Consider the following 21,038-nt stretch of genomic DNA (forward strand, 5'->3'; position numbering starts at 1 on the left):
CAAGGCTTCCCTGTTCTGTGGACTTGGGTCAAGATCACAAAGCTAAACACAGTAAATATTTCAAGTCTCACCTGTGTGGATACTTTTACTCTGTGCTTGTTAGTGACATAAAAGAACTTCGTATTTGCAAAACAGCTGGTCCTCAATTTGAAAAGTGCATGTGCAAAAGTTATGGCCACTAGACATGCACAGAAACCTGACTTTCTGGAATAGACTCCAAAGTCCTCTTTGCAACTTCCTTCCTCCCCTGAGGTTCAAGATGTGTTTGGTCCCCATGCACAAAGGAGAAGGGGTTAAAATGGACAGACACTGTTCTGCAAAAACATAACCCTGTGGCCAGATGCCTGATGTTGGTATAATTAATTTGCTTCTGAACACTCATATCCCAGAAGGTATCACCTGGGATTCAGAACAGAACATTTAGGCAATGCAAACTCTTCCAAGGTTAGTTGAAAATGGGCTGGGTGTTTATTTGTTTAAACCAGAGTCCATACTGTAGGCTGACAAGGCCTGGAATTATAGAAGGTTTGGCCATGCATAAGCTTGATTTTTCTCACATTTAAATGTCACTGTCAGCTGTAGGCAGTGTTCCAGCTTGTGAAGTTTTACTGAAACTGGAGGCAACAGTGAACTTGGCAGAAATGTGATTGTAGGGTTTAATTGAAAGAATAAGCCTGCTATTACAAATTAATGTGGAAAAGGCAGCCATGGTTGAATCTGTCATCAGGTCCATATGGTCCTCCCCTGCTCATGGATCATAGAGGCTCTCATGCATTTACCCTCACAGGAGTCACTCTGTTTCCAGGGAGCTATCACCCCCATTTTACAGCTGGAAAAAAGGAGCTAGGAGGGTTACCTGTCTTCCTCAAAGGCACAGAAAGGAACTGATCAAGGATAACTGCTAATCTCTTCTTCCTTTCCAGATTGCTTATAATTTTTTCCCTAAAGAAAATCACTTAACTGATAAACTTATATTATGGGCTGCAGAGAAGTGTGTATTATGCACACCAAGGGAAGCAGTGCCTTTTAAAAAGAAATCATTACAAGCCATCCTGGCTTTTGCAATTTACTGTAATTGCAGTTTGATTTTTAGTTTTCCTGTGAAAGATCTCAAACTTATCATTTTATGACAGAATGAAGTAGTAACTGTTAAAATATTTTTGGTTGATTGCCAATTATCTGTGGGTCATAATTTTATTTTTTTCCCTGAAAAATTACTTTTATATTTTGAAATGAAAACACATACAAAACTCTACACAGATACAAAGTTATTTTTCCTGATGATATCTCTTCTATCAGAGAAAAAAAAAAAAACAGGTTAAACAACTCTACAGAAAATGAATTTTGCCCTGAACTTCATATGCAATTTGATGAGTTTCACTGAGTCAAACGTTGGCCCTCCTTCATGCTGCCTAAACTGCAGTAACAGATAATAAAGCCTTGTTCATGCTACTTTCTCTTTCCAGGAAAAAGTTGCCATAAAGAGGCTGTGAGGCTTGGCAGAGATAAGCACGTGTTCAAGAAAATAAGGTCAGAGTTTTAATACGATCTCATCCTGTAAAACTGGGGGAATTTCCCTTTTTTCAGGCTGAACTCTTCCCTTATCAACATCTCTCAACTTCTGGATTGCGTTATCTTAGTACTAAAAAACTTGTCAATATTACACATACGCAAAAATGGGTAAATAACACAGGTGTTGAATTTTTTGTTGCAATTGAAATGTGAAGGAAATGTGGAATAAGGAGTCTTCCTTTGTGCCACTCGGATATACCAGCATAAGGGAATCCTTCCAAAGGACTCTGAGAGCTAAAAGTGCCATCAAGCTCTAACATTCACCCTAGCAGATGTGAGGAATTGCAAGGTAGGAACTCAACAACATTTACCTCCCAAAACCAGGCAGCCATCTGACTTAAAAATGTGGTGATTGGTTATGGCCCATATGCATAATACCAGTCTCAGTTACAAGGCTTTTATGCACATATTGTTAAATAAGCCTCTGCCTAGGCTGGCAGATTGCAGCCCGGATTCCCTGAAGTAAAAAAAATAAATACATAAATTGTGCTTTGCCTCTTTGAGAAGTCACCCTGCACAAGGGAAAAAAGTGCAGCATTTGGGGTCTCACTGGATTTCTTCCACAACACCAAAAATACAGGCAATCAAGTTAGGTAATACTATGTCTTCAACTTGCTTGTTTTTTAAAAAGAAGCCTTATTTCAAGAATGTGGTGGGACCAAAAGGCAGAGGTTCCTCAATCAGAATTTTTCCAGTGTGCTATGCAAGCAAAGCCTTCATTCCCCAAACCATGTTTCTTTGGTCCCTCAGGAAAACACGCATGATACTGACTTTCTTTGCTTCCCACCTCAACACACACAGGGGCTACAAACTCAGTAGTCTGAGAAGTCCTTGGCACAGAGAAAACTGAAGAGCTTTGGATTAGTGACTCACCTGACAGCAGCAATCAGCACCTCCAAGACTAATACAGATACCAATGATGAAGACACCAAAATAGAGCAAAGGGAAATAAATATCCTTTCTCTTAGCAAGGTAAGGTGTCCTGGACAACCAACTCATCTCAGCTTCACAAGCCAAATACTGACTTTGCATGTGGAAGTGCCTGGTGATTGCTGCCACCTGACAGCAAAGTAAATGCTTTGATTACAACAAACGGAGGACAGGTGGGATCTGTCCCCACTGCTGAGTGACTGACCCACTGCTTTGAGCCCTCCATGGAAAAGGGACTGACATCTGGGATTAGAGAGGATTTCTAACCCTGAATTTAGATCAGACTCTACTGTTTTTTCCTCAAGAGCCATAAAAATATTCTACCTGCAAAAGGAGGGAGTAGCAAAGGGTACATGTGCTATGAATTATGTTTACAGGTTGGTACTTGTCAGAGTTCACTTTCAAGAAAGGACTATAAACGCCTAACAAACTTTTCAAATTTTCTGTTCTTTGTATGATACAAGGAGATTCTGCAGTGGAGGATGGGAATTATATGGAGTTTATAAGCATTTAAAAGCAATGTGATTCTTAGCTGGGAGGATCCAGAACAATAGGATGGTCAAAACCCGATCCCTAGAGGTAAAAATTTCCAGGACAGTAAGCTGATCTGTGACATTTTTCTGCAGATTTTAAAGCACTGAGGTTTCCTGAATAAATGGGCATACTGTCCACTGCATGTTGTACTCAATTTTCAGACATGCCCTCATGAAGAAGATACAAAATCTTCTGAAGGTCCTTTTTCATCCAGCCTGGGACATTTTGTGTACCGCACAAGTGTGGGTACATTTTACAGTCTGTGGTAAGAGCTCACCCATTTGAAATATTTTGTTGTGTGTTTCTCCTCTAGGGTTAAGTAATTATCTATTTATCTCACAAATACTCAGTTTGGTTAGGATCCCTTCCATGTATATGAGCTTTCTTTACATCACTCTAAAATAAAAAGGGTTTACTTACACCACCATCAAAGTTAAGGATAATTGTCTAAATACCACTAAGAGCTTGAATAACCCAAAGTTGAATCTTCTGAAATAATTATGTCATGTGCAAAATGAGACGTGTTAATAAACAGAGGTTATTCTGAAATAATTTCAGAAGACCAATTTCCTTGAATGCTCAGAATTTAGAATCCCTAATTTGTACAGATACAACATAGTATCACCTGTAGATGAAGCACAACAAACATTCTTTTACATGGGCATTAAAAATAATTCCCTTGGGAGAGAGAATAGTAGACACAACTTCCACATTCTTCTATATTCTTTTACAAGTTTGTCACTGGAGCAGCATCCAGAACAACAAAGGTACTACTACAGAAGATTTTGCTCTTCTTGGCCAACAGGGTAATTCAGCAGCAGCTGTTAAAAACCACCACTGTGATGCCACAGTACGAAAACACTGAGCAAAATTAAAGGGAGAAGAAAAGCTTCAACACTTCTGTTGATATGCTTTTAAAACTGGCATTTTTAATTCTGACTGCCTATACTGGAACCCCCAAATTTGTTTTCGTGCCCACTTTATATGAAGACAGTGCAGGTCATTTCCTTTCTGCTTTGCACTCTCACGGTATAATTTTAAAACTGGGGGGTTGGGGTTTTTTTGGTCACATCAACATTACAAGAGTTTGTATCCTGAATCAAAGTCCTCAGAATTGGTACTCTCCACCCCAATAACACAGAGCTGGTGGTGATACTGCAAGTGCTTTATTGGACAGAGCTATGGTCAGCTACTGAGATGTTTCAAATGGGAGGAAAACCAAAAAGTCTTTTAAAATTTTGCTGAAAGGCACAGGTGGGTCTCTGAAGCCCACTCAGCACCTTGTATGATCAGTCCTCAACTTATAACTACTTGGGATAAGTGACTTTTGAAAGTTGGAGCTCAAGCTAGAGTTACAATTAAGAAAGTTCCCTTAGGATGAAAGAGGAGAGGCCAAGATGCAGAAAAAAAGTCAGATTCTGATGTGTTAGGTTCATTCTCCTAGCAGTAATTTATAACTCTTAGTACTTACCTATCTACAGCTTCTTTAAAGTGTCTTGTATCCATGCCAGCTTTCTCTGAAGTTACCAAGAACAAAACCAGGTGGAAAATGTACCCTGATGTTTACTTTACCACAGCATGGATCAGTACTACCTTTAATCACAGTATTCCCTGCACTGGAAAGGGGGAATACACAAAGATTTCTGTAAATATAGCCACCACACATGGCAAATGTCAAGATTTTAATGACACTCACTTTCAGTAGTTTCCATCTTCAAAAGGCTTCCCACTGGTTGACACACTTCAGAGTAATGACTGTACAAAAATGTCCTGTGAAATAAGTGCCCCAAGTATAAAGCTGTTTTCTGGCATTCTCTCCCTTGACTTCATCACCCCCAAATCCTTAGAATGGGAGCTGTATTCAATCACTGCTACACAGTCCCGGCATATTAAAAACTGTTTCATGACTACATGGTTAGCAGGTAGGTACTTTTGCTGCTTAATTTGTCCAGCAGTTTACTGTAAGTGAGATAACTGGCTGAGCCTCCAGGCTTGGCAGGGCAGGTGCACGTCTGCCACTCGAGCCTTGCTTTGCTGTGCCACAACTCATTCAGGAGGGATTTTTTTGTTTGTTTTTTTGTGGTTTTTTTTGTTGTTGTTGTTGGTTTTTTTTTTTTAATTAATCCAGCCTTCAAGAATTTATTTCATAGCAGCTCCCATCTATGGGATTATTACACTTAGTTAGCTGTACCCAACACCGGTGATTTCATAACATGCCACAAACAGGTGCCAATTAAATTCCTTTATTGGAGACAGAAATATTGCGTAATTACAGATTTGATGAGGAAAACTGCAAATAGTATAGACTGTTTCTACTGCCAGCAAAATACAGTTCTTACAGGATTTACATACAAATATAGTGCTTCTTTCATGCCAGATGGTCGGTACGTAACAATGCCATTAGGAGCGCTTAATTGTGCTTCTACAAAACCTTTAGAGAAGAATGAGGTAGAGTTTCCTTTAGTTTATCCAGTACTTTTTCACACATCTGTCCTTTACTGCTTTTATATGCTTCAGATTCTTGTAAAATACCCAGTTAACTTTCAACATTTGAGAAAACAGAGACCCTTCAGAGGTGTTTACTTCTCCCTCTCTAAGTTGATTAACTTCCCACTGCTTATGTACTACAATTTCAGTAACTACTACTGCACCCTTCTAAATGGTCAAGTAGATCAGGACTTCTGGCTTTCCAACAGAAACTGTTCATAAATAGCTTCAGATAAAACTCTTACTTGTCTCCATTATAGCAAAGAACCTTTCACATTTTGTCATTCAGTGGGCCAAGGTGAGTGCAAGCCATCTCCCTGGGAGATGGAGGGAATAGATCCACTCTTTGTGAACATCCTTGACTATGAAATTATTAATGATGTTTGTCTCCTACTTGTATGTCTCCTTCTAGTCAACCACTGAGCTTAATACACATTATGGGAAGAGAATACATCACTGATGTGTTAGATGGTATGGAGCATTACCGGTTCAACCAAATATTCCACCTTTTTACAACATACAAAAAGTAGGTTGCAGGTTTCAGTTAAGACACAGGGGCCCAAGTTGAAAATGTAGGCACAGACATAGTATTTAAGCAATTGAGTAAGAGCATTCTTAAATATCAACATCAGTCCCTGATCCTGCTAGACTTCTGGTGTACCTGGGTAGTCTCAGCTGAACTGAACAAGGATGGTGATGATGTGCTTCTGCTCTCACTGACCTGATGGGTATTTTCACTCTAGCTCCTGGCATGCCTGTTCTGGACACAGCAGACTTTTCACCTACTGCTCTGGCATTTGCTGCCAGCATTAAGTACTTAGTTTTAGTACAAGTAGGGTGCAGTTATTTCACCCAAAGTGATCACGATTCTAGTGGTGACCAAATCATAGTGAGCAGGGGATTTGGCATACAGAAAGAAGGTGATTCACATAAAGAAGAAGAATGTTTGCTTTCTTCTTATAAGCTACTGCACTATGATAGTGTAAGACAATAGTTTAGCAACACCGTATCAGAATTCTAAAATGAAAAACAAAATTTTTGTAAAAAGGTGCAAAGTTTAAAAGATTCCATGTTCATACCTCAATCACTTTGATCATAAAATGACAGGAAGTCTGTTTCTGCAAGACTACTGCCTTAGATAAGCTTCTGAGCTCCTCCATCTCCCCCTGAAATGACTGCTCTAAGCCTGACAGAATCGAGAACCATATAGAGTTAGTGTTAAGAGAACCAGCTCTTAGAAACTTTCCCAACCCTTGCTTAGAAAAACAGGCAGTAAGCTTATTTTATCAACTATTCCCTGCATACCTCTTTGGTAAAAACCAAAAATGGCCAGTTTTGGCAAACCATTTGGAACACTAGTCAAATACTTCCACAAAGTTGTCTTCCCTGTTTCTACCTTAACTTTACCCAGCACATATTTTAAAGGATTTAAAATTTTAAATCAAGGTCTTAAGTCTTCCTTAAAATCTTCCCATGAATGTGAAATTTAAGAGACTTTTTTTTTTTTAAAGCATGGCATGAAAATGCAGGATTGTGGTAACAATCAGACGCAAAAAACTAAATTTTAAGATAAGCAAAGAGTAAATTCATGTTCAGAGAGAACCGTGCTGTTACTACTGCTGAATATAATTACCATGTTTTTTTTAGTACATTTGGGTGTGGTTAACCTTGCTAGTGTGATTAATGAGATTTTTGTTTTTCTGAGCTACTAATCCCAAAACTTAATTTCAAATCTATTGATTAATCTTATTTCAAATCAATTTACTATTGCAATTTAGTATTGCTCCTCATCTGCTAAGTCCTAATGTACTTGACTGCTCTAGCTCAAGGTAATGGCCCAGTTAGTTTTGTTTATGGAGCTGGGGATTTATTTGCCAAGTGTACTATAGACGGCACTCAAATTTTGCACAGTCAGAGAAAATACCCTGGAATTCCTACTAATAAGAATCATGCTCAAAGCAAGGCATGAACAGGAGGACTGCTACAACAGTATTTTTCACCAATGCAATGCCAGTGTTCTCTTTAGCTCTTATGGCTAAAAGTACAAGTAACTTATTAAGAAGTTTTTGAGCTTAAATGATTCAGGACCTATGAATTATTTTCTAGATCTTGACAATAGAGACAAAATACAGTAGAACACAGGTCTTTCATACTTCCAAATTGGTAAGCATTGTAGTTCAGCAAATTTTTGGTCAAGACTGATAAAGAGGTCTGTCTCAGTGCTGCATGACCAAGTGCACCTCTAAGACAGTCCCATGCTAATGACTTTACATTGAGAGTGTTACGATTCCTTCAAGCATCACTTTTTTAATAAGACAGCCCAGTTTGAGGTGAGTTTCTCTTGTCAAGATAATTCTGTATGTTAATTTTTATATTCTGAACTACATTTGTTACACATTTATGTGTTTATGCAGCAAACCTTGAATGTATTTCTCATTTAAATAACACTTTTCACTGCAGAACCAAATTAGCCTATTCTAATATCATCCTTGAAACACATGGCATATTTCTTGTTGCTTAAAAAGCTTTTTCTGAAAAGCTTAATTTGATCTGTAATGAACGAAGTTTTTAAGCAAAAGTTTGGATTAGAGTTAAAAATGGTGTAAGTGGTAGTACTATGACTCTGCACTTAGAAAGAGTTTACATAACTTTTCCATTGTCACAAAGCCAATGGAAGTCTATTCAGAGATTACATGTTTGGGTGGTAAAGCACAGTTCTGATCCCTCAACACTTGGAATATGAAAAAAAACTACTTTTTTTTTTTAATTATTTTTTTTAACTGTCACTACTGCTAAAAGGAAGAAGACTGCAAATTTGGTTAAATAGTCACTTTTAGATCTGCGACGACAATAGAAGGAAAAAGGGGTGCAAGTCTGAAAGGGAGAGGGAGACAGCAAGGAACAGGGCAACAACTGTCTCAGGGAATGCTCAGCCATCATTTAGAGCTGCCACCTCTCAGGACATCAGCTTGCCACTAAGAACATTAAAGTTTACCCTCAATAGGCTGGATTCCATGCAGAGAAAGAGTGTGCCACGGTCTGCCAGGCTGTGCCACCAACTTTGTACATCTGTGTACTCTATTCCACAGCAAGGCACAGTGAACAGACAGTTCACACTCAGAAATCTGCTGGGATTATGCAGATTGTTTTGGAGAGGCCATTGAATTCAAGAGGGTTCCTCCTCTAATTAAGCAGCTCTGAGATCAGTCCCAGCTGTTTCTCTATCTACCTCTTGGAAGACAAACATTTCAAATAACTTGCACTCCAAATGACTTTCTTGTATCTAATTTTTCCAAATTCCTTCGTGCCTGAGGATAAATAATAAAAATAAGTATACAGGAAAGGATCTATGACATCTCTATGTTGAATAAGGCAAACTCAAACAAGAGGTTACATACAAAGAGGAAGAGTGGCTGATAACTGCTTTTTGGCTTGAGATAGTTGAAGAGGTGTAAACAATGGCTGGGCACAGAGATCTCATGACCTTGCTTTTGTGTTATCAGTCTTCCCTTCTATACCCCAGAAAAATCATGTTTGCTTTGCACTGCTATAACACATTATCTACCCAAGGAACTTTTATCAGCATTCTCACCTGGGTCTGTCCCTGTCAGTTCTCAGTGAATTTGCCCTTACTGCAGTTAGCGATCTGGTTAAGTAATGCCAGTTGCTGAAGCCATAATTCTTGGCACCAGAACAGCTCGTATGAAATAACAGTTCCATGAAAATTCTGTTATTTGAAGGACTTTTTTCCTAGTCATGAATCATGCTAACCAAACAGAAAATTAAGGACATGCTCAATACTGAAAATAACAATCAAAAGAATGAAGAGGAGAAGAAAGAACGTATGAAAATTAGATTTCATTATTATAATTTTAAAGTACCAGTGTTTGTAAAACATAAGCATGTGAAAGGCTGAATCTCATTTGATCAACCCAATTAAACATTAAATAATTGCAGCCAATTATGCAAATATCACACAATATTAATTTGTTGATCTTTTTTGAACAGTTTCAAATTTTCCTAATGTTAGACTATCTCATGTCTTAAATGATCAATTACCAGAACCATAACTAAGTGATGAAGAATGGATAATTGCCTAGTTATGATGTACCATGCTCTTTCTATGTAAATCTGCTGCAATTAAACAAACAGGGCACATGGAGAAAAGATGTGCAGATGTTCTTTTACAATCTGTTACTAGCTCAGGGAATACCACAGTTCCCTCACAAATTTTACAAGTGAAAACAAGGAGAATGGAATATCAAATACTGATTGTTATTTACACATCTTATTTCTCTCCTTTGGTTAAGGGGATAAAATGCACAGCCAGAATTCAGAGTAGGACCACATGCAACATCAGAAGAATTTCCTGTACTATACTGACCTGTCAGCTCTCTTATTTAGGTTTCCAAGTTTAAAATCAAAAACATTCCCCTGGATTGCACTGGGAAATAAGCACAGCTTTGAGCTGACATAGACGGAGCAAGGCAATTAACCAAGATGTTAAAGACAATACACATGCTCCATGTTTTCATTCTTCCCTGTGAGAAAAGACAACTCCTTTCTGTGGGTCATTCCACTATCAACTCTCCTCATTTTGAAGTCTCCAAAAGCAGAAAAAAGAGAGGTGTCTCTCTGGTCAGTGCAAAACACAACAAATGAAACCACCTGGTTTCTTCACGTTAAACGACTTGCAACTAATTTAAGAAAAGTTTTACACAAATTTCAGGTTTACATTTCAGTACAATGATTCTTCTAACTGGTCCTTATTCATTCTGCCTAGTGAATAGATTGCTGCTGGTATACTGAGGCCTTCATGGGGATTTTGGGCATATGGTATCATATATCAACTCTATGAAAGCTGAGATGTTAAGGTATTGCACAACCACTTTGCCATGCATCTGAAGTTAGGTATTTTCACTTTTCCATTTGCTGCTAAATCGAAGGTAAACTAAAGATAAAAATTAGATAGTTCAGTATCAGTAAGTCATAAATGGTTGCTCATCACATAATCTTTAGAGAGCTCCATGCCACACTCTGATTAAAGGCACTCTTTAATTTTTATACTGGTCTAGTTGGATAAAACTCTCTACCTCATATTGCATCTAGACATATCCCTCATGTTAGTTTCTCCAGCCATCTAAATAAATAAAGACTACCAGCAGCTTATAACACATAGTAAGATACTGAACAAAGACCAGCACGATACAGATTCAAATGGTCACAACACTATGGCTACTGTAAGTGAAACAACATTTTGTGCTTGCAATTGTAGACTAAAGAAGTAGTTATCCATCAATTTTTAACAATAGTTACATTGCCAGAGAGAACCTTCAACTGTTCTTCATTAAAAGATTAGATTGGACTGCAGTCAAAGACAGGAAAAATCATGATCTGAGGGAGCAGAAGAAAGTGATGGCTAAGGAGGGGACTTCAAAATGTGACCAAAAATGAACAGGAAGCCATAAGGCTGCTCTTTAACAGCTGCATAAGGCATGGATGGTCCACTAGAAATTGTATTTTGCCTTTTTAAACTATGTTAACAAATGCCAGTAACTACAAAGGACTTACTAAGCATTGGAGAGATATTGTAGGTCTTTAAAAAATTAAAGTGCTAAATGTTTCCCTTAATACTGGTGAATCTCTACCGCAAACTAGAACAAGAAATGTTTCACTTTTACTTCTTATAGGACTCCAATGAAGTGACAATAAAGTTCCACCAGTTTTATACTGAAGTAGCACTTTGGAACATTGATACAGAATATGGTTATCCTTTTTGGCAAGAGGTATCTTAAAGCTGTTCAACAAAGCTGTGTGCAGAAGGAGAAAGGTAATAAATATTATAGAATGATGGTTAGTGAACATTTGCAGAAGTTACTTCCCCAGCTATGGGCTACATGCTCTGTACTGCTTCCAAAGTATCAAGGTTGCATGTGAGAAAGCAGCAATTGTATGAATTATCTGCTTAACCAGTATGAAATCAGGGTTTGAATGAAATCTCTTTCCCTCTAGACATTTTCTGTTCTGATGACAACACTGCTTGTTCCTTAACAGGAGGGCCCTTCTACAGTACACTTGTCAATGGAGGCTGGATACAGGAAGTATGTGAAAGGGGCAAGAAAACCAAGAAAACCATTTTTCTGACCTAAATTATGTGAGTGGATGATGAAAGAAATTCCTCAATCCAAAGGTTTGGTTGCTGTGAAGCGTGGTTCAATTTTCACAGCCAACATTGTTTAATCTCACTTTGTAGACACTCACCTGGAAGGCAGCACTGTGTGTGCAGAGCCCAGCTCTGCTAGGCCAAAGGGGAATGTCTCAGCAGGGCCTGACATAGCCTTTTAACTCATGTCTAGAAGGATGTACTCAACTATTAGAGAGATCTGCACTGCCCAAGCAGCCACTGCAAATCCCCATGGAGGGAAGGGCAATAGGCCAACAGGGACCATCTTGCAGGCTAGACTGACTCAGAGAATTCTGGGCTAAAGGCCAGAGTTACTGGACAGAGTATAAGGGCACCTATCAGGCTGTGCAAACTCAGGAATCTCCCATACAAGCAGGGCAGAAAGGGTGGAGTATGTGGCTAAACTTATTTGTTTCCTAAACACAGAGAAAAAGGCAGAATTATGTCAACAGAACCCTGTGGGCAAGTAACAGGCAACATCCTCATGTGACACATGTTCTGCTGATGGTGTCAGTAAACAAACCAAACTGAAGAGCAGTTGAAGAGCATTTTACAAGCTTTTAGACTGTATATAAGGAGGCACTAAGAAAACCATTAGGAAAGTTCTATTGCTAACATTTAGCACCTCTACCAAGAGGACAGGCTTCTACCAACAGGATCACAGTAGAAATCAAAATGATTGTGTTCACGTTTGCCAGATTGTGGAAACAATCATCCTTGGGGGAGCAAATTGATACTGATACTATGCTACACACTGGCAGCTACAGAAGTTGTCATTATTTAGATGTCAGGTCTGTCTGGAAGGTCTGAGCTCAGCCACCTTCATGACACCAGCACTGCCCAATCGCTGTCTTCTCTTCCATACTGAAACAAAGCAAAAAAGGAAGTTTAAGAATAAAAGTTAAAAGAATCAGTGTCAGTTCATGATAACTTCTTAGGTTTATCCTCAGACATGTTCATATCCACGGCTCTGACAGTAGTTTACATTATTTCTCATGCCTTTACTTGCCTTTGATTTGGGCACAGACTAAAAAGGTAGCTTGCTTCACCCATATCACAGCTGGTTTAGGAAGGAGGAATGCTGATACTCATTACAGATGACATAGAACAGTCCTGCTTCACTTCCATCAGTGTAATGCAGTTATTCCCTGAGGCCTGCTCGCTAATTCACTCAAAAGCGTGCCCCTGCTCAAGCTCCAATAAACAAACACATTTCATTTTATTTCCTTTTATTGTCAAGGTCGTTTTTTTATTATAACATTCTGATTGAATGTGAAATAAAGCCATCACAAATACCACAGAGTACAATTAGGGAGAACTGTAATCCAAAATAAAACAAGTTGTCTTTCTGTACACAAACAAATGGGATCACCAATAAGAAATGGAGGCAACCTATGGCATGGAGCCATATCCCCTTCCAGGGGAGGATACAGCCCCAAGGCAGCACTTTGGATTGATAGACTGGTTCCATGTTCTAAAGCTCTGTCACCAGTCCTGTAAACAATGCTCCAGAGAGACCCTAAAACACACACAGGGCTCAAGTAGGCAAATAATTCAGAGGTGGAGAGACAGCAGCAGATGGGAGCTGGGAGTCCTTTACCTTATAGTGTTATATACAGGGAGCTTGAAAACACTTTCAACCAAGAAATGAAGACTGATTTTAGAGGCTTTATGTAGGCTAAAAAGATCACTTAATTTCTCCATAGTGGAAAAAAGGAAGTTACTCCAATACAGGTTCTGCATCAGCAGGAAAAGAGATAATAGGTCACTTAAGCAGGGAAAAGACAACAGCTCCAAATCAGGATGAGCCAGAAGAAACACACTTCTAGATCCACAAAGGAGTAGTGTTTACTGGGTTTGTGTTTTACTCTTTACTCCTGCAGGCAAGGAGTTTCACTCTATACTCCTCTAACTGACCTTCACAAGTATCACATCTACTTTTTCTTTTCATTATTAATTCTGCTGTTCCTGTTCTGCAGTTGCAGTTATTTGTAAATTTTGCTGTCTTTAGGCAGTAGTATCATCTAATGTTCTACAGAAATTGCTGCAAGGACCGGTCTCCATTTGACTAGAGTTTGCACCTGCTTCCAGAATTAAAAGGGGAATGAAGATGCAATACCACAATGAAGAACATTTCTTTCTACCAATAAAAGAAGGTTTAGCTTCCTTTTTTAATTCTGTCAAGGGCTTTGTGATCTCAGGCTAGTCAATCTGATCCCTCTTTCACTGTCCACCATCTCTAGGTCGTTCTTTGTAAAAATTCACACATAGATGGTCCTTTCTGGTTGTTTTCACTGCCCAGACAAAGAAAGGAGGTTTGATTAAATGTCTCTTCTCTGCTGTCTTGCCTGCAGTCTTTAAATGCATTTAATACCATAAGCAATATACCTTATTTTCTATCCCTTTCCAGTTGCAGCTTAATCTGTGTCTTAAAGAGCATAATGAAAGCTTGTTTTTCTCAAAGCATGGATGCAAACCCACAGAAATATCTGAGTGGTATTTCAGTGAGTGTATTCCCAGAGAAAAGAACCTCGTCCCTAAATCTTCTAACTTAAGCACACCATTAATTTATATAATGTATGCTCTTTAATTTGAAGTCTTTATTAGCCTTTTGTAATCATGATATCTACTGAGTGACAGGAAGGGAAATGTGTATTGCAGTGCCACCACTGTCTCTCTCAACTGGCATGAGAAATTGAATCAGTTCTGCCCATGAGTTTCTAATTTGTCACTCCAGCTCTGGTTCCACTCAACAGCTGTTCACATCTAAAGCATCCCACTGAACACAGCAGACTTGCAAAAGAACAATAGGCAGCATGAAAACAGACTTGGAAACACAATAACAAAGAGAATTTGAAAATAATAAAAGAAGTATGTACTGCACACAAGGGAATTGGTATAATGACAGTGGCCTTGGAGCCTGCACCTTTTGGTCACAGGTTTACATGCAGGACATGGTGGTGCTGAGAATTTCTACTTTTTTACCAATTCCCATTGTTCAGCATGAAACGGATACGCTACCCCAGTTCAGGCAACAGAACAGCAGAGAGACGAAAGCTGTGTTTGACTGCTATTTCTATTGCATTTTATTCTTCAAATCTGGAAGATTCTTTGGAATTATAGCCTCAGACTGTCCAAATTATATGACAGTAAGCCAGTGATAATGCAAAGAGGTCTGCTATTTTTTCTCCTGGTAAAGAATATAGAAGATATTGGTCAAAGATTCTCCTCTGACATTTTAAGATTATTATATAGTCCATTTTTTGTGTCCCAGTATTGTTTTCTGTGCAACATCACAGGTTCCTTCTGGACATGAGCCCATCTTTCCACAGACAGAAGGGTGCAGAAACACAACCAGCAACTACTGATTGACTCTTAATGGGGAAGCAACCATCAATCTCTTTAAAATCATGTTTTCAATGATTATGTGATCTGACTCTACTGATTTTCTTTTAAAGAAGAAAGAGAACCCAGAATTAAGTATATACATAATACTCCAGCATTTTCCAGGAGTAACAAATTTACTCCTGCCATGTAACTAATGAACACAGACTACACACACTGTAAGGTGAAAAGGTCCACATCAACAGGCAAATAAAGTGAAAAGGTCCAAAAAAGATAATGTTTAGTAACAATCCACACTTTTTCACCCTCCTCCTGAGCCTTGGTTGGTGGTGAAAAACCAGGGTGATAAGGCAAGAGCCAATGAGCAGGAACTGATGACCAGAAATTCGCCCTGAAAACTTCTTCACTGTGCAATGACTGAGCACTGGAACAGATAGTCCAGAGATGTCATCTCCCTCACTGGAGATATTCCAGAACTGCCTGGACGCCATCCTGTGCCCTGTGCTCTGGGATGACCCTGCCTGAGCAGGGAGGTGGGACCCAGTGACACCACTGTGGGCCTGACCCAGGCTGGCATTCTGCGATCAGGGAAGGCAGGGAAGGACACCCCAGGGAAAAGGCTGGATGAATTTGTCTTATGCTGCTCACTATCTCAAGGAAGAAAGACACAGATCACAGGATTACTGGCAGGAACATGAACATTTTAGTGGCAAATCTAAGAACACTTCGAGCCAAAAATGTAGAACGAAAACTATGAGACTCAATTTGAAGAAATCCTGGCAATACTGCCAAGCAACTGCTATCAGATCTTAAATAAAGAGGCTTTGTAACTTGCTAAGACCTTCTCCTATCCCCAAATCCCACATCATTAACTACATTTAATAAGGAAAAAAACCTAGACAACTTAAATATGAAGGGCCATCACCTGCTGCCTATTTACTTCACCTGAAATGGTATTGGTTCCTACACCCTGACACGGAGATAAAGCACAGATTCCAAATAGACTTTGATATTTAGCAAATGACAGAGGAGGGAACTGTGTTAAGAATGAGAAATGACTGTGTGATTGGGAAGATAATGAGAAATGGAAATGGCGATCAGCTGGCTGTGCTCAGTGAGTGTTTAACTGCTTCACTCATCTCTCTATTATTAACCTGTACTCATTTGTGATTGTGGTTAAGATGCTTCATAATCCTGTCTTTTTCCCTTAAAAAGCAACCTCTAACAACACTATTAGATTTCACTGGTAACAGTAATATCTTGCAACTCTTACCCAGCTTCCAACATGTGTAGGGAAAAATTATACTATACTTCATCCCCATCATATGTTCTCAAAGAAATAAAATTGACAAAATAATCACTCTGGACAAAAGGATCTGTATTTTTATATAATGTCATCTACAGCATTACTACCAAAAAGATTATTTTCAACTCCTTTCAAATGTTCACCTTTTATTATTTTATCTGTATTTATGCAAGAGGAAACACCTTACCTGGATATCACTTAGCTTATTCAGGAACCGGCTTGTTAACTCAGGCCCATTCTCCATAGTCGGAATGTGCAAGTGCTGGCATGGAATAAAGGAGAGGGACAAGGGGAGAGAAAGAGAGCAACATGTAATAATAGCTTTACATATATATGAATACCTTATGGTTGACAAAAATTTTAATAAATATTTTTCATGCTGCCTAGCCTTCCTTGTGAGTAGGAAAAGGGGGTTAGTTTTGGGTTTTTTGTTGGGTTTTTGGTTGGTTTTAAACAGGAGGGCATTGTTAAGCCAGTGAAGTTATGCTGTTGTGTTGTTGTTCAATAAAGGCTAATCTAAGCCTTCCAAGAGATCTGTCCAAAATGGAGGGAATATTGTGCAGGCAAGAGTAGTAACATTATATACAGTATTTCATTTTGAAGGATATTATGTAGAAATACAACACTTATATTTACAGTACTTATCACTCGACACCTCAATGTCTCATATTATCTTAGCAGCAGGTAATAGCAATACATTTATTCTATTTTATTCTTTCAGGAAGTATCACCTAACAGACATTGATTGTAATTATCATGTTTAATGGACAAAGCACAACCCTTTATGCAGCTGCACTACCTCATGTCCTCTGAACTAATTTTGTGCTGAATAAATAGCACCAAGTTGGCTCAACAGTCAGAATGTCTGGGGAATTCCACCTGTGCAGGAGAAATCTCCCACATGGTGAACAGCATATGAAAGCAGCTGTGCACTGTCTTGAAACAGCTCTTCCATCAGAGCTGGGATGCCTGCAGTGAGGGATGAAGAAGAGAGGAACTTGAGAAGAAAGGACAGCAGTGGCTCAGAAATTTGTTTTCCTGTGAAAGTCTTTTTCTCTCCTCATCCTTCCCAGGTACCTTAGCAAAAAATGCTCAATAAAAGAAATGTGGAAGAATGTATTTTTCTACATTTGCAAACAGGCTGGGAACTGGTTTTTTCTTTCACTTTTCCCAAAACTTGAGATTTTATATTTCAGCTATTTGGAAAATCCCCAGAAAACAAGAGGGAAAGTTCCCTTCTGACAACTATGAACTCACTTGGAAAAAAACATACCAACACTGTTCATCTTTCCAGATAGTGCATCTTTTCTACCTCCCTTGGATTTGGCTTCAGTTGCAATTAACTGTGATAAAATTCAGAAGTAAGAAGGAAATGGGTAAAAAAAGAGAAACATTTCCTTACCTTGCCCTTATATAAAATTTTAGAGATGGGACATACAATGCAAGCTGTTCCAGCACCAAACATCTCCTTTACTCTGTTCTCTTCCAAGGCAGCTGTCAGGTCACTCATGGTGACGTATCTCTCAGACACTTTGAACTCTCCCTGCACAAGAAGAAGCAACCGTAGAAATAGTAAAAAGTTTAAAAACATTAGTATTTTTGTTTTCCACATTGGAGCATTTCCAGTAGAACTTTTAGCCTAGTGGCAGTAAGTCAAGTTTTTACTCTGATCTTGTGATCTTTTCAAACATCCCAGTATCACAACAAGGTGTATTTTCATCAAAAGAATGCCCTACAAAGATGCCAGTGTTTGCCAGATACAATGCTGATGATTAAGTGGCACTTCCCTGTGTTTTGGTGCAGAATATCAGTATGACATTAGGGAATAACAAAGAAGAATTGTTACGGGACACTGGATCTCTCTACTCATAGTCTCTACCATGTTAGAGTTTGTCCAAAAATTACTCAACCGTATCAAGAGAGCCTTTACATCCCACTCTCAGACAACTCCTAAGCAAGATACATTCTGCTAATTAATTTCACCTGCCAGGCCAATTCATGTGATGTATTTTTTTAATCCCTAGTGAAATCTTGCACTATAACCAGCACACAGCTGTCACATACAAAAATTAACTCTGCTGCAGGTGTGAGTAAAGCTATTTGCACTGCACAGCCTTAATACTGGAAGTGTTTTACCTTCTACAAGAGCTGAAGAATGCACAGGAATCAATTTAAGAGATGTGTTTCAAGAAAAAAATAAACAGACTCTGAAATTTTTAATTCATGTATGTGGTGTTCCTGTTATCCCACTCTAGGCATAATCTCAGCCAAATCCAGGAGGCAGGACACTGGGATTGATGAGCCTTTGGCTTGTAGCATCTTTACCCAGGCTGCAATAAAACCTTTGAATACACAGTAAGGCAGAATTTGCTGCATTTCAAGATATGATCTAGTCCCAAGTGTCCAAATAACTTCTTGGAGCATTACAAAACAGGAGCAGGAAACAGACAGATGACTTCAAGACTGTAGGCTGCATGCTAGTTAGTAGAAACAAGGTTGGGAGCATGAGAACTAAATGCAGAAATAATGAACTGATGACTGAAGTTTAGCTATGGTCATGCATGGTAATTCTTTGTTTCCTTACTGGTACCAGTGGATTTAATGAGAATTTTCATGTTAAATCCTACACGGAGCTACTTTAACAAGCTTGGTATTGTTCTGTGTGACAGGTGGGGGTATTCTGATGATGCTCCTGAGAATCCCTGAATCTGCATGCCCTTAGTTCCCATTAGGTTAAAAGGATTGAGTGCATGAGCAGCAAGTCTTATCAGCAACACCAAGCTGAGTGGTGCAGCTGGCACACTGAAGGGAAGAGGTGCCATCCAGAGGGACCTTGACAGCAGAGTTTCTGACAGGCTGGACACAACTCTGAGCAATTTGATCTAGCTAAAGATGCCCCTACTCATTGCAGGGAGGTTGGAATACACATCCTTAAAAGGTCCTTTTCAGTGCCAGGCTGGATGGGGCTCTGAGCAGCCTGGGACAGTGGAAGGTGTCCCTGCCCTTGGCAAGGGGGTTGGAATAAGATGATCTTTAAGGTCCCTTCCAACCCAGGTCTTTGTATGATCCTAGGAAGCCAGACTGGTCTATGGCTGTATGATTTAAACTAAGCAGTTGAACTTTAAGATACTGAGCACCAGAAATATTTACTTCTGCGGAAGTTATAACACGATAACTGAAACCATTACCACCAAAACACTCACCCAGCTTCGTGCCAAATCCAAAATACTTTGCCTTGTCACTCCTGGAAGGATGATGCCATCTAAAGGTGGTGTTGCCAGTTCATTTTCTGCCAAACAAAAGCACAGGTTAAAAAAACAAATTAAGAAACAAACCAACAGAAGTTTACTGATAACCAAACACGCTGGTCCCCTACAACTCAAGATATTCCACGATTTTGTGGCATCAAAAATAATCCTTATCCCTTAAGATTTACAACAATCGTTTGCAACATTTATCAGAGTTCTCCAAGAACAGAACAGATACACAGTTCAAGTAAGTTGCTGTTAAGTGTTTGGAACCTTTTGCATATGCTTCAGTAGGTGGGGAAGAAACATATTTAATACATTAGTATATACATGCCTAATGCCTTGTAGGTGGTTTTATTCCTCAGTGCATTGTACGTATAACTGTCTAACTGCACTGTGTTGCTACTGCAAACTGTGAAATGGTCCAGTCTCCAGATTCACAACAGAAAGGTAGAGGGAAAGTCATGCCTAATAATCCCAGGGCAGATCACAACTTTCCCTGAAATGTTTTACTTAATTTAGGAATATGGGATTTAGTATACCCATTTCACAGCAGCAATATGAAACATTTGTCAAAATTTTTGAAGTTCATTTAATGAACCAGCAAAGCAGTGGAAACCTTGCAAACCCTCCTTGGAAGGAGATTTCCTTAACGATCCTTTGTTGTAGTCTAGACAACCTTTTTTCCGTGCTAATTTTCTCTTCACAATCCTAAAAGATTAGAGCAATCGTAAGAAAAATCCAACAACAATCATTCAAGTTGTTCAACTAGTTTAGCTTGTTAGCTAGTGTTCCGTGTTTGCTTTTGAAAAAGAACTGTAGATAAATGTTCATCTAACAAAACTAATGAAGTGATAGATAAATGGTAAACAATAAACACTTGGTTAAACAATCCATCCTTGGTAAATACTTAAAACACAAGTTTGTATGTAGACTTTGTTCTTCCATCTGATCTCTGCAGCAATCAGAGCTGATCTTTTTCACTTTAAGCCATCACATTCACTGGTTTCTATTATCAGAGAGGACTGACCTTTTACTCTTTTCAGACAGAGGCTTTTAAGACAGTCTCAAATTTGCACCGAGAAGTCAAGACATCCAGAGTCTTTCTGTAGTACTCCTCATATTTTTTTTCCTAACCATTTCATTTCCTTACTTATAAACCTTTTTCTTTCTTTACCTTATAAGGATACTGTTCAATAAATCCACAAATTGTCAAGAGTTTTGTTTATTTTTTACCTAGGTCACATAAAAAAACCAAATAAAAACATTAAGATATACATCTTATGTCCACTTTCTCCCTGGTTGCAAAAAAATCACTGAATTGAGGCCTGACTAAACCTTTCTCAAAGGAGAACCTCTCTTTAAAATTTTTCTATACATCTTGTGAACACTTGCAGCTGTGTAGAAGAGAGAAGCATGGTATTTGTCCTTG

The 21,038-nt window shown here is 38.8% G+C and overlaps 1 protein-coding gene across 1 annotated transcript in view; it reads right to left on the reverse strand.

The window, feature by feature from the left end:
- Positions 1–8,289: 8,289 nt before the first annotated feature.
- BCAT1 (branched chain amino acid transaminase 1) overlaps positions 8,290–21,038 on the reverse strand; it is a 56,738-nt gene continuing 43,989 nt past the window's right edge. Inside the window, exons 8-11 of the mRNA XM_066319517.1 lie at positions 19,562–19,647; positions 17,761–17,901; positions 16,546–16,620; positions 8,290–12,571 (exon numbers count right to left, since the gene is read on the reverse strand). Coding sequence (XP_066175614.1) covers positions 12,530–12,571; positions 16,546–16,620; positions 17,761–17,901; positions 19,562–19,647 — 344 coding nt within the window. The 3' untranslated portion in view covers positions 8,290–12,529. The remainder of the gene's footprint in view (positions 12,572–16,545; positions 16,621–17,760; positions 17,902–19,561; positions 19,648–21,038) is intronic.

Source organism: Sylvia atricapilla, chromosome 5 (genome assembly GCF_009819655.1).
Source record: "Sylvia atricapilla isolate bSylAtr1 chromosome 5, bSylAtr1.pri, whole genome shotgun sequence".
Taxonomy (NCBI): Eukaryota; Metazoa; Chordata; class Aves; order Passeriformes; family Sylviidae; genus Sylvia; species Sylvia atricapilla.